The sequence below is a fragment of the Capsicum annuum genome, chromosome 12 (genome assembly GCF_002878395.1).
Source record: "Capsicum annuum cultivar UCD-10X-F1 chromosome 12, UCD10Xv1.1, whole genome shotgun sequence".
Classification (NCBI taxonomy): domain Eukaryota; kingdom Viridiplantae; phylum Streptophyta; class Magnoliopsida; order Solanales; family Solanaceae; genus Capsicum; species Capsicum annuum.
In genome coordinates this window covers 7,878,309-7,901,815 of record NC_061122.1, presented here as the reverse complement: position 1 = coordinate 7,901,815, position 23,507 = coordinate 7,878,309, and the positions used below count along the sequence as shown (strand labels likewise).

Below are 23,507 nucleotides of genomic sequence, written 5' to 3'. Positions count from 1 at the left end.
GTGTGTAGACTTTTTACATTATCCCATTAAAATTGTTTTGCCGCGATAAAGTAACTGATACTGGCAAGTCTGATATGGTAACTTGAAAAATAGAACAATATCCTCATTGATACATATTTTCCTATTCCTTTTTGTGTTCTTCAACACATGTTCCATAGATTGTGATAATCATCAAACAAGAAAGTCGATGATCTTAGATGCTTTACTAAATGAAGTGTAGACTCAAGCTCTTCCCTATTACTTCCTCCGTGACATATTATTTGTTCATATTACTAAACGCTCTTAAGGGTAATATGATATCTTTTTTATTTTCAATTTTGCTAGTCGGTGTTTTGCTTTCATTTTGGGGCTTCGACTAATTCAAATTCAGTAGTGTAAGACCCATAAAAACACTCATTATCAATTTTTTTTTTTTCCATACTAGTATAATAATGTGACATTTGCAACAAAGTGCTCGCCCTAGATAGTTGTACATATAACTATTTTTCACTAATAACCAAGCGGTTATTTGTTTTCAGTATTAACAAAAATTTAATTTTGGCGTAAACTTGTGTAATATTATATATATAATAATTAGTTTTTGTATAATGCCATATTTCGCATCTATAATACTTTTTCCGTTCAAGTTATTTGGCACAATTAAAATTCTGAGAGTTAATCAAATTATTTTTTAGTTAAAATTTCATTACATATATTGCAAATATTTAAGTTGCTAATTATTATAATTTATAGTAATTTTTAAATACATAAAGTTTACTTCAAAAACTCAAAGCTTCTATATTTGAATTCACAATCAAATTTAGAAGTTTTTTTAAATTTTAATAGTGCCGCGTGAGTATTGCATAATCATAATTAAAAATTTGCACAACAAATAATTTTTTCACTTCGCTTATTTGCTCCTCTCCGCTATAATATAAGTTCATATAAACGACGACGTTTGCCTCTTTCTTCAAGCAAAAAAAAGAAAGAGAAAAAGCAAATAGTAGAATTTTAAATCCTATTTTTTTTTTTTTAAAAGGAAAATTCTGGGTGTCCAAATCCGCCACTGTTCATTCGCCGCCGTCGCCGATAATCACGGTAGAAAATGTAAGTCTCTGATTGAATTTCAATTTTTTTTCTTATAATTCATATATATGTAATTGTTTTTTTTTTTTTGTTTATTCTTATTTTATTTTTACAGTATTGAGGTGCTGAGTGTTTTTGGAAAATGGAGATAAAATGTGGAGGTGAAAATGAAAAGGAGATAAGCTATAGATGTGTTCAGTGTGGATTCTCAGTTACAACTCTTTACATACAGTATTCTCCTGGCAATATCCGTCTTATGAAATGTGTATATTCTCTTTCCTTATTCTTACTCTCTTGCTATTTGTTTCTCTAAATAAAATTACTTTTGAATTTTGTGGTCTTAGGGAGCGTTTGGCCATGAAAAATTATGAGTATTTGAAAAAGGTATTTGTTGTTTTCAAAGTAAAGAATGATATTTTAAAACGAGATAAGCATTCAGTAACACCTGAACTATGGCCAAAGTTGCTACTACACACTGCAACTTCACAGTGCTCCTATTGCCTCTAAACTAAATTTTAGCGTATTTTTGTCACCCTTTTGTGTTGACGTGACACCTTTATTACATAAAATGAGGCCTACGTCAAAAGTGCCACATCAGCTAAAAAGGCTAACAAAAAGTTCCACGTCAACTAAAAAGGATGACAAAAATATGCTAAAATTTAGTTCGGGGTAATAGGGCTCCTGTGAAGTTGGAGTGTGTCGTAGCAAATTTGGTCACAGTTCAGGGGTACTAGATGCTGTAGCTTTACTCTTTTAAAATTGGAGTTGTGTTTGATCACGAATATAAATTGGAGTTGTTTTTTGAATTTTTGTGAGTAATTTGGTGTGAAAACAGTTTTTTGGTGTTTTTCAAATTTTTGAAAATTTGAATTCCAGAATTTTATGGCCAAAGGTGTCTTCTGTTCAACTCTGGAGAAAAAGCAAAAAAATTTCATGTCCAAATGCCCTGTTAAATAAAAATTGATAGAATGTGCCAAAACGGTCGTTCATCTTGTGGTCTTAAACATGTCATGTGGAGCTTCGAAAGAGGGAAGCATTTTGTTTTAAACTGACTAAAAAGGAAAGTAAGACAAAAAAATTGAAACGGAGGAAGTGTTATTTTTCTGGGACCGAGCTGTTGGCAGAGGCGGAGGCGGATCCAGGATTAGGAGTTTATGGGTTCTTACAATGATTTCAAGTTAATATATAATAATAACTAGGTTCATAGTCAAATATTTATAGGAATTTAGTGAATATTTTAATATATAGAGTTTGAGAGAAAGCTAATAGGTTCGGTGAGCCCACATGAACCATGTTGGATCTGCCCCTGGCTGTTGGAGTGTATATCCAATATACAAACCAATATACTAGTGCTTTTTATAACATTAATTTGGATGCTCAACTTTGTGCAGGGAAATTGCAAAGCAGTTGCTGATGAGTACATCGAATGTGAACTTATGGTAATTGATACTAAAAAAGAATTTAAAAAGAAATAGAGAGATATAGAACGCGAGTTCTATGTATAGCATTCTTGGGTTGGTTCCTTATTGTTTGTTTGGGATGTAGATATTGGTTATTGACTTGATTTTGCATAAAATTAAAGCCTACAGACACTTGTTCTACAATAGGTTCTCTCGAGAAACTTTGCATAATGAGGTACGGTTTGTGTATTTCCAGTTCATTATTTGCTGTGTATATGTAGACATGGCATTGCAAATTCATCTTGTTCTCTTTTCTTGTTTGATTTGTTTTTTTTACCCTTTATGCAGGTCTTGTTGTGGAAATTATCTATGGGCTTCCTGATTTTAGATGCTTGTATCCTTCTAGTCTCTAGTTCATGTTCACCTATATCAAGTGTTAATCTACATTTTGTATTTCGACATTTTAACAAGTTATTATAGATTATTTCTTTTTTCCTTGAAAAGGCTAACTGTTGTTGATATAGCAAAAAGATAGTGTCTTGATTAGACCAAAAGTTCAAAAAACAAGAAAAAACAGAAAGCCTCTATTGCAAGCTATCCATGCATTGTAATAAAGTTTCCATGTCATTTACAAAATCTGTCCTAATCGAACTAGATCACAAAATATACAGCCAAGTTTGATCTTCAGAGTATTGTTAGCTTGACCTTCAAAAACTCTTCAGTTCCTTTACTTCCATATACACCGCCAAATACATGATGGAATTGTATTCCATATAGTTTCACAAAACCTTTTCGCACGTTTTCTGTTTCAGTATGTTACCAAGTCTGAGGTTGATATTGGCATTACCCAGTTGATGCCCAAAATACTGTAAAACATCTGCCATGTCTGTGCTACTATGGTGCAATGCAAGAATAGATGATTGATCGACTATGTATTGTTATTACATATTTAACATTGTTACATAACTGGTAGCCCATCCTATGCAGATTATCCTAAGTGAGACATGCCTTTTTAAAGACCAACCAAACAAAACACAACCTTGCCTAGATCTTTGACTTCTATTTTTTCTTTTTGATGACAAGGGAATCTGCTAATGCTACCCTTCGGGTGCGCACATTGTAAACCCGCTTCAGAGTAATGGCCTGCGAACCTCAAAGGAGAGGTAAACTGCACTAAGAAAGCCCCGTGCGATGAGCTCAACCGAGAAAGCATGCAGGGGTTTTGAACTTGAGACTCTCCATTATAGAGATCCCTGCTCAACCAATCCGGCCACCCTTCTGGGTTGATCCTTTGACTTCTATATATGTTCCCAAGGATTCAAACAGCATGCAGGGGGTTGTTTTGAACTTGGTAGCCAGACTTCACATTAAAAAGCTTTCCATGCATATAAATATAGTTGCTCTTTCTTTTTGGACATGATATTGCGACATGTAATCCTTTAGTATTGCATTGGAAGTATAAATGGTTTAGTTTACACCTCTTGTTAGGTTGTGACCACAGCTAATTTGAGGAACTAACTATTTCTTGTAAGTTTCTCTAACCAACAATTTACAATTACAAATCAGATTATAAGCATGCTTATCTTTTCTCTCTTGTGAGTGGATGATTTAAAATTGGGACAAGGTATTAAACTACTGTGCTTTATTGAACTAAGAATCAGAATTCCACTTCAGTAGAATAAAATTCTATGATAGCCCTATGTTCCAACTTAGGGCGACCTTTAAGACATGCATTGTTTAATGGCCTCAACTTGTAAAGACCAAATGTTGGCGGTATGCACAGTTCAAGATGAGAGGAGTTTGCCTGCAAGCTTTGCCTCATTTTTAGGGCTTTGTGGAAAGGTGCATACCTTGAAATCTGTGTCAGTTCTATTTCAGTCCCTATCCACTCCCTTTGTCGGTCTAGATCTTTGCTTTATCATAATGTGATGGTTGCTGTTGTTAGGTGCTCATGGGAGTCTTCTTTGGGAATCTCATGTTCCTTGGTGTAATTCTATTTGGTACAAGGAGATTTTTGAATGCAAAAATAGGAGATTCAAGGTAAACCTTTCCTTCATCTTGTAGTTTAGTACTTCAATTTATCTTTGTTCTGATTAATATTCTCTTTGCGCAAAATAAATGGTCCTTTTTCTCTTTTTGGATTTTAAAAAATGTTAGACACCATTTCACTTGCATATCATTCTGAACGACGTTCTAGGCAGAACTTCCAGCCATCTTCATCTGCTGCCAAGCAAGGATCTATAGCGGGGCCGAAGGGGAAAAAGCATAAATCTGTAAATCGGATGTGCTTAAGAACCTTGGAAGCTTGCATACCCATCAGTCTATTGTTCTGATATTTTCTTGCTGTATGTATCTTCATAGGTGCTTTTGTATACTGTCTTTAATCTTGAGCCGGGGGTTTATCGGAAACAGCCTCTCTACCTCTTTAGAGGTAGTGGTATGGACTGCGTACACTCTACCCTCCCCAGACCCCACTTTGTGGGAATATACTGGGTTTGTTGTTGTTGTTGTATCAGCACCATGTTGAGCCTCTATATATTTTACAATCTATAAATACATGTGAGTTGCTGATTAAAAGCCATTTCAAGTATAGCAATTTTGTTAGTCGTGCAGACAAGGGTTGCCTAAGATTTTTACGGAGATTTAGAGTTTCTAGTGTCACTTAAGTATTTCTACACCTATCTAAGACCAGAATTAACTAATTTTCTTACCGAGTAGAGAATTGATAATCCTATCTTTCCTGTTTTTCCGGGTTGAGTCGCACAGGTGGAGTCATTAAAGATCAGTGATTACCTCTAATAGTTTAATTGGAAAGAAACAGCTCATATGAGGAGGTTTTAGTCTAAATGATTTCCTCAGATGTCAAATTAGCATATAATCTTTGGAGCTAAGTTGATATGATCATTGTTTACTTGGATTTAAATTCACAGGTGTAAGCATATATTGCTTTCGATACTCGTTTCAAGTTACTTCAAGATTTTTGTCATTGCCATGATGGTATGTTCCTTGCTGTCATTTGGCCATGTTGTATCAATTACTTAGGAACTTTCTTGTTTCGCTTTTATAGTTTTCTACTAATCTTTTATTTATTTCCAGGTGTGGGAATTTCCCTCTTCTGTTGTTTTCATCATTAAAATGTTTGTCTTGTCATCGAATGCACTGGCATTACTGGGTAAGAAGCTCTTTTCAAAATTAATTTGAAATTTGAAGTTATGTTAGTATATGAAATTCGTCTGACAGTGGAGAGTAACCTTGGTCATGAGAGCTTTCTATTTCCATCTCCAATGTGGAAACTTAGGTCATTCAAGCTTGATATGAATGGAGGCTAATATACACCGTCTTCTATGTTGCAGAAATTTTGTTTTGTTTCTTGTATATTCTTTTAACGGCCTACATAAATTATTGCTCAAACATAGTCAGAACATGAAAAGATGCTTAGGCCCTAGGGAGAGAAATGAGAGGTACTTTATAGGCAGAGAGGAAATATTTGGCATTAAGTTGTCTTTTGGTGTAAAAATGAAAATGTACTGGAAGTAGATAGGATGGTTCATGTCCTCAGTTCTTTTCATTGTATCTAGTGTACTAGGATGCATAAATGGCTGTGCTATTTACCCACTGTACTCTTCGGGTGCTATTCTTTAGTATAATTTTCATTACTTCGAAAAGAATAAAATTTTCATGCTAAAATTTAATTATGAATCAGGGTTGGGGATTAGTGAGTGGGCGCAGGCATTGACTTTTTGAGGCCCGAGCTAATCTGTCCACATTTTGATAGTTTGGTGTACCACGTCTGCCTGCTAGTTTAGACATTCACATTCCTGCTCGTGTAACTTTTAGTAACTTTTCTTTAATCTAGTTAAATGTTATTGGCTGTGTCCCTGTGGAAGGCCTAAAGATGAAAATGCATGCTTTGACTTTGTTTCATCAAAGCCTAGAGGTTTTGATGTTTTATCCTTCCCCTCAGGAGTTAATGCTTTGGTGTTCCTCTTAACGAATCTGTCGGATTGATATAAAAACTATGATTGGCATCTAAGAGACAGAGTTCTGTGTTTTTCCAAGAATTTAGCAGTTTTGATCAGTATAACAAACATTAGCAGAGTGAGTCACAGTGAGATCTGAGGGGACGTAAAGCACAACCATGCACATGGATACAGTACGGTCTGGTTTGGTGAGATGAAGGGGGGAAAAATTAGGAACCAGAATGTGGTGAATGGTTTGAATATTGACCTGTAGTTAACTTTCTTTCTCACTGCCAAACATGTGGTCATTAAAAGATAATACTGTTAACACTGCCTTAACCTTTGAGTTAAGGTTGATAACCATTCAGATATGGAGCATTTAGAATTCAGATTAGAATTATATTAACAGATTTGTCCCAACCCATCCGGGGATATCATTAATATTTATATTCCTATAGTATTTAATGGGTCCTCACGGGTCGTATCTTGGTTCTAATCGTTGCTTCTTGGTGTCTTTTACCTATTTTTCCTGCTTCTGAATCCTCCTCGTTGTCCCAATAAGGCAATCGTTGCTACCTTGAAAAAAACACATGCTGCCCCCCTAACAGCTTTATATACACATCCTACAGTGGAACTTTTTTTTAGCTTTCGATTGGGGTTTCAAGGGCTTGAGAAAGGACTTTCTTCTGCGGAGGGCTCTCTTTTTGTTCAAGTTTGATATTTGTTTCGATATTCTGATTAGTTTTTCAGCTGTTGGCCCAACAAGACCTGATTTGTAGGTGTTGAGTTTTTTGGTTTGGCTATGAAATAGTACAAGTTACCCTTTACTCATAAAAAAAGTAGAGAGAAATTCTAGTGCATCAAGGTTTCCTTTGTGATGGAAGAATAGACAGATTAGAGACTTTCCCTGCAAACAAGAATCAAAAACATGTTATCAGACTTCTCTATGCATCTAATAAATATCAAGTAATTTGTTCCGGAATCTTATCAGAAGACTTTTGTATTTCGTGTTTGATGACATACTAACCGTACTGCCTGATGCTTCGTTGCTTTGTTCATCTTACTATTTTGTTGACGTTTGATTAAACTTCTTATGAGCCGAGGCTCTACTGGAAACAACCTCTCTATCCACAAAGGTAGAGTTAAGGTCTGCGTACATCTTATCTTCCCAGACCTCACTTGTGAGATTACACTGCGTATTATGTTGTTGTTGACATACTTTATTCTATTGTGAACCAGTGATCACAGATGCGGTCATGATTAGATGCATATGGATTTGCTTTGCTGCACATGCCATGAAGTTCCTTGTTACTCAAGGTTTAGGGACATATCAAAAGCTAGTTCTTTGGTAGTCATTTGTCAAGAGTTCATAAATCCACCCTCTTTTAATGGTTGTATCTTGGCGTTGGCTCGAGAGTGGACTTCAAACATCAAAACAGTTCAGGTAATGCAACGGAAATTACTCAAATCGCGGCCCTTTCTTTGATCTTCACTTTTGAATCTTATATATCGCGATTTATATGTTGGTTTTAGGCTGAAGATCGATCCCATCCTGCTTTGCTTCCAAGGGGTGTTATCAAAACTCCGGGTATAGTTGATATGCCTACATCAACATGAAGAGTGGGATTTGATGCTCGTTATTATGGTATCGATGTTCTAATTTTTCAAGTTTTCGATAGAGATATATATGTATATTCTCTATATAACATTCCATTTTATAATGTAGGTTTAACATTAATCAGGAGAATATCTATTTAGCACTATTCTTTATGTTAGTTATATGCTTGGTGTTCTTTTATTTTGATCAGTTCAATATTTCCATACAAGTTTTCATCCTTATGTAACATATATTCATACACTTAAAAAAATGGGGTTGGATAGTCCGTTGCACTAAGCTCTCACTATGCGTGGGGTACGGTAAAGGTCCGATACATATTTTCAAGTGAAATACAATGTTCTAACACAGTTTCAACAGTTAGATGACATTTTAAAATTTTTTTTCTCAAATGTCAATTTTTTGTGTCCAACACCTACTAAAAAATTAAACCGTTAGGAAATTCAAAATATATCTATAAGTAACTAGATAATTTCATGATCAAAATATCTACCAAAAAGAATATATATTTACTAAATAATTTCATTATTGTTTAATATTTTATGTTTTAAATTTATAATCGCAACATTATAGTTCTGGTGGTGCGACTCCTAAGCATAATAATTCACTTACGTTTGGAATGGTTGTTGCATATTGTTTCATAATGTATTGTATTGTTTTGTTTTAACAAGTAACATATAAATCAATTTTATTATTTTTCGTAATTGCATAATGTCGCATACCTAACAATTCAAAGAATAAACCTATAGAAAAAAAGGATACAACGTAAAGCTACTATAAAATGTAGGATAACGGATAAATTATAATTATTAAATAATAAGTAAAAATAAAATGAGAAAAAATAATAAAAGTAGTGAAGCGATTCGCCAAATCGGCCAGTCATTACACAACTGAAAAATTTTCATCATCATCTAACGATGGATCTAATGATATAATACAACAATTAACAATCAAAACAGATATGGTATTTAAACTAACAACACAATACAATCACACAACACAATACAATCACCCAAACAAGATGTTATGACAAGAAGAGCAAACCCCAATTTCTTTGTTTTTCATTCAATACAACCTTTGTAATTGGAATGGGTACAATGCTAAAAAATACAAAAATAATGACAAAGCACAATGTTGGAGAGCGGGAAACATATCACAGGCCTCCTTTTCCTGTTAAAAGTTCATAGCACACACATTTCTCCTCCCAACTACAACATAATACCACACAAGAGAGATCAGGGGAGGGTAGAATATATGCAGACGGTAGAATATACAGAGCTTACCACTACCTTGTGGAGGACACATTTCTCTTCCCAAAATAGAAAAATGTAGAAACAAGGAATGTATCAAAAGAATACTCAAAAAAGAGGTCAAACCCACGCCATAACTTTAGATGGGTTCAACTCAATGCACCACTCACTCAAATACCTTACATGGTTACATCAACAACTAGCTCTATGTTATTGCATATGTGCAATTTATGCTATACACTTATCATACTTCCTGAAAAATAAAACTCGAAAGTGGACAACTCAAAAGAATTTGACATATTCAACGAAAATTTCCTATCAGGAAGTTGCACATTAGTCCCTTCTGTGACTATTTACAGACAAATTTGGTGTGGTTGAACCTGGAGATTGGCTTGCTTGCTCCTCAAGGACTGTTTAGATTTATTAGGTCGTCAACAACATCAGGCGAAAAGCCACTCGGTTGAAAATCAGACCGGTGAAGAACATTTGGCCGTGGATGGTCAGAGTTGCTTGGTTTGATCTTTCTTGGTAAAGGCTTGCCGGAAAAGCAGTGGCGTACACGGACACGATGACATTTTCTTTCCGTTGAGAAGCAACCGCGGACTTTGATTGCCAACATGACTTCCTTGTCCTTGGCATCTTCACACCAAGAGGTTTGAGGAATTCCATCAACATACTCCTCAAGAGTTTGGTGGTCTTCATGGTGAACTGAAATTTCAACAATTTGGTCTGGTGCAATGACGCCTGATGCAGGGTTAACCTGTTGAAGTTCAACCCAAATGTATAAGATTCTTAAAAGTCAATGTTTATAGTGAAAAGTTTAGCTTAAGAGAAACCGTAAATAAGCTCTTCATTTAAGGACAACATGCTAGAATACGATTCATTTAAGTTGCCCAGACTTGGCGAGCATCCGACATAGGTGCGGATCCAAGGGTCGGATTCGGCACTTAAAAATTCGGGGTACAGATCCAGGCATAGATACTGGTGCTGGGATTTGGCTAAAAAAATTCAATATTATAAAAATAGAGCTACAAGGATATTCTAAATTTTGAGAGGTATACTATGGATATAATATTGAGACAAAAGGACTACAATATTGAAGGTACGCCATTTCCCGTGTCCCCACAAAAAAAAAATGTCCATGGACACTGGTCAAAGTATCCGATGTATATTGACGGCATCCCACACGAATCCCGCAGGGTTCGGCAGAAAAAATGAAGTGTGTGTGCAACTTAAATAGCAGCTTTTGAAGCTAGACTGGGACCCTAACCCCTTTCTCGAATGGAACTTGGTGTTGGTCTAACCATATCCAAACCAGTAAACCACAGTTCTTAATAAGTCATTTCACTCATTTACTACCGATTTTGTCTTCTCATTTAGATAAAAGAAAATGTTCCAGTGCGACATTTTCTTCATTCCATACTTTTGTCTTCTGTAACAACAACAAATAGAAAGGCTATGCAAGTTCTTTGTGGTAGCTTCTGACGTTCAGAGTTCCGAATAGGCATGTGAATACTAAAATCATGTTTCATGAAAATCTTCAGAATGACTGAACTGGTTGCGACTTCCAAACTTCCAGCTGTTGAAAAAAAGTTAGATAAAGGTAAAGGAACAAAAAGGAAAGCGAGAGAGAGGAATCACTCTCCATCAAGCCCCACGCACTACAATGATGGAAAAGATCCAATCCGCTAATATAAGAAGTGGAAGTTACCTCAAGCCAACGAGGGAAACCAAAAGAACATCTTGGACGATAATCAAACACTTGTCCATCATCTTTAACAGTGGACTCGCCTTCACAAATTATTTCAAAAAAAGCTTTGCTTTTCCCACTCTTATTTGTAATGCGCAAGATGGAAGAATCTGAGTTCTGGAGGATTATGTTATTTGTGCTGACTATTGCTTCTGGAATTCTATTAAGTTCCCGAAGCATATGCACAACTTTCTCATTTGATCTAATGATTTCTCCATATTCTTGCCTTCTCACTGATTCATCCACTCGAGCAATCTCCACATTGAATATGCACCTTACAGGCTTGTGGTCACTATCAGTCACGTCCATGCAAGCTTCATACCTAACAAAGAAAAGGCTTTTAGAAGAATAGGAACAGAGGAGGCAGAAATATTTATACAGAAAAAAAAAGATGGCAAAAGAAGAAAAGGTGGGCAATGATTGGAACATATAAAATATACAACAACAACAAACCCAGTATATTCCCACTTAGTGGGGTCAGGGGAGGGTAGAATGTACGCAGTCCATACCACTACCTCCGAAGGAGTAGAGAGATTGTTTCCGATAGACCCCCGGCTCAAGACAAAGGACGGAACATATAAAATATGATAAAAGAAAAAGTGGGGGGTTGACAATTATATAAAATGGGAATGGAGAAAAGACGGATGAAACAGCACCTCTTGGTCTTACTCTTGTATAAAGGAAAAAAAAAAAAAACTGGAAAAGAAAAATAAAAGTGACAGAAACATTATATGGAAAACTTACTGCAGAACTAATGAGACGACAGGACAATCTAAGCTGCATGTGGCAGATGAAGTGGAACGGCTATCACGATACAAAATTCTGTCACACCAGGCAGGAATCCGCTTCTTTTCACCAGAGTCATACCCTTGAAATGGAGACATTATAACCACATCAGAAATTGAGACGAGAGAAACACAGAAAGGGCGAGAAAGAGAGAGAGCAGAAGAGAGAGGGAGAGCATTTCCATTGTCTAAAACATATGAAAGTAGAGAGTATTACAACAGTAAACTGCAGAACTGATAGCTATAGTTACCTGCTAAGCCAATTTGATGTCTCTCAAATTTGTATGTTGGAGGAAATCTGATGACTGCTTCACGCATTCCTTGGAAGACATTCCCAACTCCCATCTCTGTATGCAACTGGTCCCTCTCTCTCAGCCAATCAAAGCTCCTTTGGGAAATAAAATCTCTTGCTTCATCATAAGAAATGCCATCAAGCCGATAGTTCAAGTCACCAAGAAACACAACCATATCTGCCTCAGAGAGCTCTGGAGTTGCTTCTGCAGAGTTAAACGCACCCTGACAAACATAGTTCAATGTTTTTTATTCTGTACCAAATGAAATATACTGCTCTGGAGAAGGAAGCAAATATTTTAGGAAGACTATTATAGACTAGCCATTCAAATTTACCAATTAAGTACATACATACATTTGCATTGCGAAGCATTTGAATAGCAGATGAGACACCAGCTGCAACAGAAAGGACCAATGGCAACCAAGAACCATAAGCAATCCAGGTTAAATACATAGAGCAGGCAAGCAAGCAAGCTGAGAATAGGTATGGCACCATACCAGCTGCAGCATTGAGAAAGTTTGATGGCCGACTAAAGATCATACTTCGATACACATGGTCAAAATCAGCATTCCGGCGACCAACAGCTTCTAAATGTGCAGCAAAGTGACAGTTCACAAAGCACACAGTACGATCGTATACTCTCATCCTCAATCCTACTGCTCCCTGTTTGGGGGACACCAACCAAAATTAATATCACAAATAAGAGAATGGTATGTACTTGTTAATAACACCAAAAGAATTAATGAATGGCGATTATTAACTCCCACATTTACATAAGGTCCCTTTGCATATTAAGGGTCACAACATACATGCGCTTCAAGTATATCCAACCAACTTGCTTCAATGGAAGCTCAAGATTATGGTAGTATTTTTAATGTTTATATGAAGAAACTTACAGTAAGGATAATTGTATGCGGATAGAATTGTGCTCCTTTCTCTAGTGTATTAAAGAGCTGTATAGGTACTTTTGGTGGCTTTTCTTTTTTGGCACAAGCATTTAGGTTTGACTCTTTATGTTGCCCATTTTTCAACAAGATATTCCGAAACACCCAGGAAAATCTCATTCTTAAGCCTATCCTATGACAAGCCTAGGAGTTGTTTTAGGGTGATTTGAAGAAGAGAGAAGTTCCAAGTTATAGGTTACCTAATTCTGTTCTTATGTTCATTAGAACAACTAGTCACCACCAAACAATTAATTTGATCTTAACTTTCAGCATAGTATAATTAGATCCATCAAGAAACAGCAAAAAGGAGAACACGTGCATACCTTGTTCCCAATGGCACGCCCGAAACCACAAGGTACAGCTGCAACATCAACATCACCGACATAGCGACTAATTTTACTTCTGACCCTGAACAATATTTTTGATTTATAGATATCAGACACGTGTACAAATAGAGGTTCCAGTTCAAAATTTTTGTTTTATGATGAAGTTAGAGCCCCCCCCCGCGCGTTAAATCTAGCTAATTAGAACGTTTATTCATCACAACAAAATTGTTTAGGGACAGTTCAAGTTGAACGTGCAAACCCTAGTTTACACGAAATAATCAGGAAGTTGACTTCACTCATCTGAGTTCAAACTGTTCCGCAATTGGAGGAAAGGATGAATTATGGTTAAATGGTTTGTTATTTAACATATGCAAAAAACTGGAACTCGCGACTCTAGTTGAAAGAGAAGATCCAAAGAAAAGTCATCCAGTACAAACATATTGCATCTTGAGGTGGGTGTTGACAATTTTTTTTGATGTGGATATGTAAACGTTGTGAGCTTAAAGAATTGTCAGCCATATATTGGACTCACATTTCATCTCAAGTCATGAGAAACCTAATGTGGGTCCTCAGAAGCAGAACACAAAGAAGCCGATAGTATGAGCTGACGTCAGCTTAAATGCTAAATACCAAAGCTACCCAAGCCTTGTGCATGGATCCATAAGCAATACCTACCAGACAGAAATAACCAGGCCTGCCAACTGCCTGAAGCCAACACGGATGAAAGTTGATCCTTCATCCAAGGTTTTTCCAATCATTTCCAACCACCATTGACCAGCAGTACTTCCTTCAAGACCTACCTGCATCTAAAATGGGTTTTAAAATGTTACAAATTGTTGTTGTCTTAGGGTCAATCAGATTTTAGGAAAGAAAATTAATACAACAATCTTTTTAAAATTGAAAATAATGTAACCTAGAGAGAAGAAAGGCATGAATTTGCATGCCTTTAGACTCTGGCATCTGTAGAAGGTTCTCATATTCTACCTTGAATATACACACACACACATAAATATAAAGGATTAGCTAGAAATGAATTTTTTATAGCAACTTGTTATTATCCTGTCTAGCTGGCAATCAAATTACCAGTATTTTTCCCTTGGCTTCATTCAGCATACAAAGTTACCTCCAGCAAGAGAGGTTTGGTGTTCCTTTCATAATGAGAGACACTATATGGTGCTTGAATGCGATAATAATAAAAATAAATGGTTTTGGGCATAAGAAGCACTTTTAAGTGTGACTTTAACTTTGAGGACTCTCCTCCTCCACTTAGTCACGGGCCGATTAGAAAATTCTTCCTCTCATTTACAAGGGTTTTACTACTTCATAGCTTAGTTGAACAACTAGGTAGACATTTCTGAGAGAAGGAAGCAACACCAGTCTAGAGACAGAAGAGAGGACAGCTGGGATGGGGAGAAAAAAGGGAAGGACAAATCTTACTGATTCTTTAGCAGCAGACATTGCAAGAAAACCAGCACCCATGTCCACCTCCTGCAAGCCAACAACAACAATGCCAACATCTGCTGCTGCAGAACCTAACCATGATATAAGTGAATCAGGAGAAGCTCTTCCTTGTCCAACATTCCATGTACCAGCCAATATTTTAAAATTCTCTAGCCTAGTATACAAAAATTCCTTGCTAGCTAATTCCGAACGCAGAATACTATCCACTGGTGCAGGAGATATCACACTCCAACCACGTATACCACCATGATTAGCCAACGTGAAAACGTAACCTCCACCAACAGACAAATCTATTACAGGGCTATTATGAGCTATCCATCCTCCAAGTAGATTACCACTAAGATCCAATACCTGAATATAACCACTGGCATAACCTACCCAAATCCGTGACCCATATGTGCATAAGCATTGAACAGAGAATGTCTGGTACTGGAAATCTTGCAAGCGATTGCCATTTCTATCCCATTGAACAAGTAACCCATTTGCACATCCACTCCATATCATTCCATCAACTGTAATGATCAATGCTTCAGTTCTCCGATTATCTTCTCCAAATCCTCCTTTCACCGCAACCCTACGGACAGCATCAGCTGCTCCTAAAATAGCATTGCGTGAACGCTGAAAGAAGCCGATAGAACTTTGAGATTTGTCCTTTTTTGAATTGGACACAATTTTCATCCTCATTTCATCTTCAGTTAAAGGATCTAGTGCTGCTAATATATTTTCAACCTGGCCATCTGTGTTAAAGATTTTTAGTAACTCTCTCGTCCGAGCATCCCTGCAAGGCAAAAACAATTGACAAGAAACAATTAACATATCAGAACCAGATGACCTCAATAATTAGATTTTATTTCGGAACAACCACAAAATCTAACAGTGCAAAACCTTAGACATGCAAATATAATCTTTCAGATGCACTGCAGGTTTACAACAACATCATACCCAGTGTCGTCATACACTTCTAAAGTGTATTCTGGAGAGGATAAGATGTACGCAGACCTTAGCCCACCTTTGCGGGGTAGATAGGCTGTTTCTAATTGACCCTCAGCTCAAAAGAGAAATATTCGAGCCAGGGTTGCAAGAAAAATCTGACAGCAAAATATCAAGATAGAAAGCAAATGAAGTAACAGATAGTAAAACACGTTGAGAAACTACATGATTACTATAAACTACTATTATAATGATGTGAGGAGATGGGGCTAGCCCCCTGTCACTGTCGCTCTCATCTAAAGGGCGACAACACTCTGCTACCTACTAAGCTTCTATCCTAATCCTCGACCTCCGCACCTTGCTATCTAGGTCATGTCCTCAGAAAACTGAAGTCGTGTCATATCATTTCTAATCACCTCGACAGTTCTTCTTCAGCCCACCTCTACCTCTCTTAACTCTTGGTACAACCAACTTCTCACACCTCCTCACACTTCCTTACTGACGCATCCACACACCTCCTCTTCACATCCCCAATAACAAATGGCAGAAATTCAAGACTAGCACATCCATCTTCAACTAAAGACATGCCTCTGTGAGTGTATTGATGGATGACGGATGATTTATAGAATTCAAAGGTGGTAAGTACAACATTATTACATTTGTTCATTGTAATATTAAGTTGTTCAAAAGTAAATGGTGTCAACAATGCAAAAACTAACAAAATAACATAAATGGAGAACTTTATTTGTAAAATGATTCAAATGGTACTCACCAAAGTGCAAATGACACATACCCAGCCGTCCAAACTTTTGCTCCAGAGCGATCAGACAGCATATATTTGACATCAATAGAAAATATGCAATTGCCTGTTCCACTATGCATAAGTTGGCTCCTTAGATCCACGTATGACCTCTCTATCGACAAAGCAGCCATGTGCCTTTCCTCATTCACCAGAGAAATCGATTTCTCAATTCCTTCCCAAGGCCAGATCTTGATGGAACCACCCTCAGATCCAGCCCACAAATCGCCTAAATAAAATTGCTCATCAGAACAGAATTAAGCATGCCCATTATCTATTTAATAAAGATAAGTAAAAGTAAGCACACCCTTGAGTTACTCCCACTAACATTTGATTTTCGCTGATCGAAAAACCAGCACTTTGTAAGTCCTGTTCTAAATGGAACTAATTTTTCTCAGGAATAAGAAAAAAGAGACCAGGAAGGCCACTTTGGCTATTGCATCACACTGCAAGTCAAAAGAGAAAAAGAGATCCATCTAAATGATATTTCTGGTAGCAGAAGAAAGGCAGCAATCTCAGAGCTGCTTCTTTTTTTCTAGTAGACTTTTCTGAGTTACTTGTGAGAAACTTTCAAGAAATAAACAACCATCAGGTAGCAAGTTGTTTTCTTGGCTACATTCATCTGGGTATGTTGTCGTTGTATTGAACTACTTACTTGAGGGGAGAAGGATCACGTCCATTGAACTGGCTAACACAAAATATAGCTAAAGTTTCTCTATCTCTCTCTAGTACAGAATATAAATTCTCCAAGGCCATTGCACTACAGCATGACTAACAACCCTTCTAATCCTATCTCATCATAAATACAATAGCATCTTAAAGCCTACACTAATCGAGCTTATCTTCTTCTTCTTTTTTTTCTTTTGATAAGTAAAAAGTGGATTCGGGATGTCTGTCTTATTTTATAATCCCCTAATCCTCCCTGCAAACCACATGAAATGCCCCTAACGCTTATGAAAAATACTGCAACTACATTTTGTTCCTTCTGCACCAAGGAAAAAAATGAGTGATCTTTTATCCTATGCTTAATGCGTGCTTTTTATCCTAGGCTTTGCCTAACTGAGTACCTATTTACTACTGTAATCGCAGAATAAAATGAACAGAAACTTTTTTAACAGCTCGTATAAGATGATCAAGTACATTGAAAGGTTTACATTACTAAATTTAGTTATTCCTTCCATTTCAACTTGTTTGTTTACTTTCTTTTTTAGTCCGTTCCAAAAAGAATGCATCTTTCCTTTTTTGGCAACTCTATAATTCTATATTTTTCACATGGCATGCTTAAGACCAAGGTTAAAGAGCATTTTGATACATTAAGCGTCTTTGATTTAAGACCGCAAGATTCAAAAACCAAGTCAAAATCAAACAAACAAATTGAAACTGAGCGAGTACTATTTAAAGTGCCAAAAATGCAATACAGAACATAAACAAAACAAACAACTATTTGCATTTTACACAACACAAACATTGCACAGTAAGGTATATCATTGATAGTTGAGGTACGTTTTGATAAATAGTTGGTGATAGTTCTGGCAGGAAACTCCTACACCTGAGTTAGACATGAAACTCAAAAAACGAGGATAATTTAGGTGTGTTTTTGATCATTAACTCAAAAAAATGATTACTTGCATCTTACACAACACAAACATTGCACATTTGATATGATTGCAAACTGCAAAGTAAGGTACGCGAAAAGATCCAAACTTTACCATATGAAGTCATGATCATTGAAAGAACAGGACCGCGATGAGCCTGCCACGATAACACTTCCTTCAAAGCATTTCTTCCACAAGCACTTTTCTCTCTACTACTACTACTTTCAGTATCCATCTTCCAACACCTAATTCTACCATCTTTATGTCCACTCCATATCACTCTATTCCCACCATCTTCAACAAGGCACAATGTAGGTGGAGTCTTAACAGACTCCATAAAAGGTGGAGCATCCTCGAAATACACCTCATAGTCATCCTCCTCCCCCTCATGTTCTCGAGCAGCTTCATACATATCCGATAAATTCCATACCCGAATCCCACACTCTGATCCGGCCCATAACTGAGATCCATCATCCGTACACAACAAATTCCTCAAAAACTTCCCGATTTCCCGTTCTCTCAACGGATGTGGCCGTAATTCCAGTGAAGGAGGACGATCAGGATGCACCGCAGCACGTACAGGTAACTTGAAAATACCGGTACCACCACCTTTACCACAGAACTCAGGCAAACTCATAAACTGACTCTTAGCGTTATTATTATCACCATTAGAAGTACCTGTTAACTTCGTTTCCGATGAAATTTTCCGGTCGAGGAATTGAATCATATTATCAAGGCGTTTACGAACGACGCCATTTTGACTTGAATTTGAACTGAACTCTTCGTCATCGGAAGATGATGAGCCGTAGAATCGGTCGAATAACTTTGGAGCTCGAGCTCGATCAGTTTCATCGAAGCTGAATTTTCTGCCGGCTCCGGAGTCAGAATCGGAATCGGAGTTGAAACCGGCGAATTTGTTGTCACTGTAACAGTGGAAATTCCGGCGATCGGAAGTGTTTGAAGTAGAAGCTAGAATATCTCCGTCGCCGTCGCTTCCGCCGCCATCTCCGGCGATTCGAGAATTCTCCATTTGGATAATTTGCGAAAATCTAGAGAATATTTTGGGGGATTTTAGACATTATAGCGAAGATAGAGGGGTGAATTATACAGAAAAAAACGTTGAATTTTTGTTGGTATTATCCTTTTTTTTAAAACTATATTATTATTTCATTATTATGCTTTGCCTTCTGTTTATTCTTTTTGTTCTTTTATACAACTCAAAAGGCAATTTCTTACGGTGTATAGTATGTTTTATGAGGTGGGGGTGTTGGTCAGTTCAAAATTTTACGTTTAGAATAAAAGTTGAAGAAATAAGAATATTAATGAGGAGGTTGTGATTGATGTATGGGTTTTTAAGAGATTTGATATAAAGTGAAATAATTTTGATAGAAGATAAAATGCGAAAAGCATGATTGAAATTGATTGAACATGTGAAGAGAAGATGTTTGAATTATCTTAGTGTGGAACTGTAGGAGGTTGGTTACGAATGATTTGAGAAAAGGTGGAAATGGATGGGAGAAATATTAAAAAGAGGTGATTAGGCAATACATAACATAATTTTAGTACGAGTTCAAATGAAAGGTTGTGGAGGACACGAAGTATGTAGCAGTGTATTATATATTGTCTTGTTATTCATTCATACTCGTAGTTGTACTTGGCTGATAATTTCATGTTCTTTAATTTCTGTTATTATTTGTTGTTGTTTATACTTCAATTATTATATTATTTTGTTGGTTAAGAATCAATCAAAAATAACTACTTTATCGTGAGATAAAGATAGAATCTGCATGCAATCTACCTTCTCCAAACCTCACTTTGAAAGTATACTATAAAAAAGAAATTTAAAGCCGATTTTGTATTAGATAAATTTATACGATGAGCTCAACTAAAAAAAAAATACAAAAATTTAAATTTGAAATCCCGTCATTTGAGAAATCACCTGCTCAATCAATTCGAATATTCTGCGTGTCGATTAGGCATTAATCAATTGTTTTCTATAAGACATCTGTCTGCTAATAATTGAGTAACAAGAAGTCTTTATGATATTCTCGTAGAACACATGTCTTTTAAAGACTAATTCCAACGATAATTAAAATTGAATTATTATGAAATGGTCATTTTCCATGTAATTCTTCTGGAAAAAACATTATCTAATATCTTATCTTTTCTATTCTTGGAAATTCATTTGGTATTGGATTCTAAGTTGAATGGTATTTGAAAGCAAGACCATTATTTGTTAATTAAAAACTTTATTGAAATTTCTAGAGATATAGTTATGGATAACAATTTGATATATACATGCACATATGTTTTTCTTATCCCCGATTCTACTTTTTTTTCTTTTTTTTTTGGGGGGGAAAGAATACTTATGTTACTTTTATTTTTCCTCTTGTTAAACAAACTCTAATTTTACTTTTGTTTATTTAAAATATAAGAATACCATCGAAAAATAAGGGAAATTAAATGGTGTTTGACTCAAATCTTTTTATTTTCTAGTAATATAAATAATATAAAAATGGGATGATTCTTATTAAAACACCTTTCTTCACCTATAAATAATAAAAATATCAATTATCTAAATCATATTACTCATGATTAATGATGGAATGGAAATTTAGTGATCATGATGAAGATGAATATACATGTAAATATACTTAACCGTCAAATAATATAGTGATTCGAGAGTCAAATATCTATATTGAGTCATGGACTTATAATCCTATGACGTGGAGAATATAATAATTTATATATCATGAATTTTAAAAATAGATTTTTAATCAAATATCTACATTAAATCGTAGACTTATATGATAATATAACACGGAGGATATAATGATTTATAGATGATGAATTTTAGAATATGATTTTTAAGTCAAACTCCATTATTAACTTTCAAATATAGATTGAGAGGCCGGCAAAAAAAAAAAAAAAAGAAATCTATCATGAATTAAAAATTGCATATCACTAAATTACTACGTGGAACGTGTTATATTTAGAGTTATTATGTTTCAACTTTCAATAAGATCAATTTAATGAATAAATTAATTAACACAATTATTGTTATGATGTTATACTCTTCAATAAAATTTCAATTCATCTACCCTTGCTCATTTAAATCATTCAATCAGACAAAGGAAAATGCAATATTGGGTCAAAGTGGCTATCCAAATAAGAACAATCATCAAAATGAATTGCAATTTTGTTTTGCTAATTAATTATATGAGGTGTGTTGTGTTTAAAATAACGAAATTTAATAATTTTAATACACTTTTTAATTTGAACGAAAATAATATGAAAAGTATTAACACTGGAAGTTAGACAAAATAAATTCTCTCCTTTACAAAAGGATGACTTAGTCAAGTAGAATTGAATTGTGCTACTTCATTTCTGAAAAATAAATTAGTGGGACCTGTCTGAATATGCATTAGTAACGTCAAGTTGGTGAAATTTATGAGAGTTGTATATTTGTGTATTGATAAGATCGTTTACTATTTCTTGAAGTTCAATTCTCCCCTGATAGTAAATATACGTTGGGAAAAAATAGATTATTTTTTCACCCCTTCCGGAATGCTTTCAAGTAGAAAATAATAGAGAAATTAAAGAGAATAACAACACAAAGATTTAACGTAGAAAACTTCCCGATTGGAGAAAAACCACGGGCCTCCCAGAAAAATATTCATTATATGGAAATTATTACACCATATAATACACAATATTTTTCTCACACACCCCCACTTCCTAAAATATTATTCTCAAAGTGATCTCTAAACATCTTTAATCTAAAGAAGGAAAAGAATATTTTTATGTGCGTTAAACAATGAAGGAGGTGGAGTTTATTTATAACTCTCAACCTCCTCCCAAACCAAGTAGATTTTCGATGTGGGAGACAAAACTTTTCCTTCTTCAAAAACTTCAATAAATCTCCACCTTTTGAAGAGAAGAAAATTCAATTCGTTGACCCTTTATAGTTGTAGAAAATTCAATTCGTTGACCCTTTATAGTTGTCCAGCTACACATAACAAAATCAGTTTTCCACCTCACTCTAAATTCGGCCAACCATGTGTGATGCAACTTTCACATTGTCTGCTACTGACAATCATAATTCTAAATTCAAGAATTATCATACCCCCACCATAAGGAATACATCCACTCAGATTGAAAAATCAATCCAAGAATTTTCATTTGAAATCACTTTCTAATTTCAAGAATTTCATTTTCGGCACATGTCGAAAAAACTACTAATAACTTATGGTGCAACTCTCTTGTTGATTTCTTGAGAGTTCATTAGTCATCGACATCCTTTCAACCACACACCTTGCATCACCTATCAACCAATGCACATGTACAAACTTGTGGACCAGCTACCAATTAAACATCCTCTTCCATGGCAATTCTAAAGGTAGCATTCATGCCATGAGGATTTTCATCTTTCTTACAAAGAAATATCATCCCATTGTTCTAGGGAGACAACATTGACAACATTTTCTTTGGAGCTTCCAGCCGAACTAGCCCCATTATTTGGAAAATTATTTTTAACATGTCCCGGTTGTTTACAATTCCAGCAGATGACCTTCTTCTTAAAGTTTTGCTTCCATTTTCCATTAATAACAAGAGCTGAATATTCTAGAGATTTTTCATCTCCATTCTTCAATCTTTTTTCCTCATAAATCAATTTGCTTGTCACTTCTGAGAAAATCACAATTTTCTTCTCATACATTAAAATGGGTTGCATGTGCTTGTAGGAAGATGGAAGAGACCAGATAAGTCGAAGTGCCTTATCTTCATCATCAATTTTCACTCCAATAGATTCCAATTCAGAAACAATCCCATTCAAGACACTCAGATGATCAGAAATAGTTGTACCTTCAGCCATTTGCAATTTATGAAATTGCTCCTTCAAATATAACCTATTTGAAATACTTTTGGTTTGGTACAATTCTTCAAATTTCTCCCACAATTCCTTTGTTGTAGACAATCCAATCACATTAGCAAGAACATTTTTAACTAAACACAAGCGAATTTGACTTACCGCTTTCATGTCTAGCTCTTCCTATTCTTCATCACTAATTCTGAATTTTTCAGAGTCCTTACTGCTTTCAGATTTTTCTGAATCCTTATCACCTTTTTCGCTAGGTGGTCTCTCTTTCAATGCCTTGTGTAATTCAGATTGGATTAACACATCTTTGACTTGCACTTGCCACAAATCTCAAATCTTGTCCCCCATCTTGTTTATCAGTACTAATAAATGGACAATAGTAATGTAAAGTACCCACTAAATTAGTTTTCCGAAAAGAGAGGTGGAGCAAACTCCACCGGAATCAGATTTCACTTGCTAC

At 35.6% G+C, this 23,507-nt stretch overlaps 2 protein-coding genes across 7 annotated transcripts; one reads left to right on the top strand and one right to left on the bottom strand.

Annotated features, from left to right (window-relative positions):
* Window positions 1-837: 837 nt before the first annotated feature.
* On the top strand, window positions 838-8,203 carry LOC107850417 (protein ARV 2). 3 transcript variants are annotated; one of them, XM_016694918.2, is made up of 12 exons: window positions 866-1,086; window positions 1,181-1,330; window positions 2,457-2,504; window positions 2,611-2,700; window positions 2,814-2,859; window positions 4,225-4,307; window positions 4,411-4,505; window positions 5,396-5,462; window positions 5,562-5,637; window positions 7,664-7,868; window positions 7,958-8,069; window positions 8,151-8,203. In XM_016694918.2, exons 2-10 carry the CDS (start codon window positions 1,208-1,210, stop codon window positions 7,774-7,776), a joined length of 741 nt encoding a protein of 246 aa, XP_016550404.2. In that variant the 5' UTR covers window positions 866-1,086; window positions 1,181-1,207; the 3' UTR covers window positions 7,777-7,868; window positions 7,958-8,069; window positions 8,151-8,203. The 3 variants fall into 3 exon arrangements, with proteins under 3 accessions (XP_047256653.1, XP_016550404.2, XP_016550403.2); XM_016694917.2 differs by having other exon boundaries at window positions 7,958-8,203; XM_047400697.1 differs by lacking the exons at window positions 5,396-5,462; window positions 5,562-5,637; window positions 7,664-7,868; window positions 7,958-8,069; window positions 8,151-8,203 and adding an exon at window positions 4,663-5,389 and having other exon boundaries at window positions 838-1,086.
* Window positions 8,204-9,329: 1,126 nt separating this feature from the next.
* On the bottom strand, window positions 9,330-21,985 carry LOC107850382 (type II inositol polyphosphate 5-phosphatase 15). Of its 4 annotated transcripts, none has more exons than XM_016694868.2 (11): window positions 18,286-21,985; window positions 16,550-16,805; window positions 14,824-15,625; window positions 14,062-14,192; window positions 13,384-13,468; window positions 12,614-12,779; window positions 12,471-12,511; window positions 12,076-12,340; window positions 11,784-11,907; window positions 11,001-11,361; window positions 9,330-10,049 (listed from the first exon to the last, which is right to left on the bottom strand). In XM_016694868.2, the coding sequence occupies exons 1-11, from the start codon at window positions 19,199-19,201 to the stop codon at window positions 9,693-9,695; spliced, it is 3,504 nt and encodes a 1,167-aa protein (XP_016550354.2). In that variant the 5' UTR covers window positions 19,202-21,985; the 3' UTR covers window positions 9,330-9,692. The 4 variants fall into 4 exon arrangements, with proteins under 4 accessions (XP_016550354.2, XP_016550353.2, XP_016550355.2 ...); XM_047400696.1 differs by lacking the exon at window positions 9,330-10,049 and adding an exon at window positions 10,061-10,868; XM_016694867.2 differs by having other exon boundaries at window positions 12,471-12,779.
* Window positions 21,986-23,507: the final 1,522 nt, after the last annotated feature.

Bases quoted from the DNA above. Each gene is read 5' to 3' on its own strand.
- LOC107850417 (XM_016694918.2), top strand. From the start codon at position 1,208: ATGGAGATAAAATGTGGAGGTGAAAATGAAAAGGAGATAAGCTATAGA. The intron at 2,860-4,224 runs GTATCCTTCTAG...CAACTTGTAAAG, and splicing joins CTTCCTGATTTTAGATGCTT to ACCAAATGTTGGCGGTATGC. The intron at 4,506-5,395 runs GTAAACCTTTCC...TTAAATTCACAG, and splicing joins GCAAAAATAGGAGATTCAAG to GTGTAAGCATATATTGCTTT.
- LOC107850382 (XM_016694867.2), bottom strand. From the start codon at position 19,201: ATGGAGAATTCTCGAATCGCCGGAGATGGCGGCGGAAGCGACGGCGAC. The intron at 11,908-12,075 runs GTAACTATAGCT...CTCCATTTCAAG, and splicing joins ACATCAAATTGGCTTAGCAG to GGTATGACTCTGGTGAAAAG. The intron at 11,362-11,783 runs GTAAGTTTTCCA...TTTCTTTGTTAG, and splicing joins GTCGTCTCATTAGTTCTGCA to GTATGAAGCTTGCATGGACG.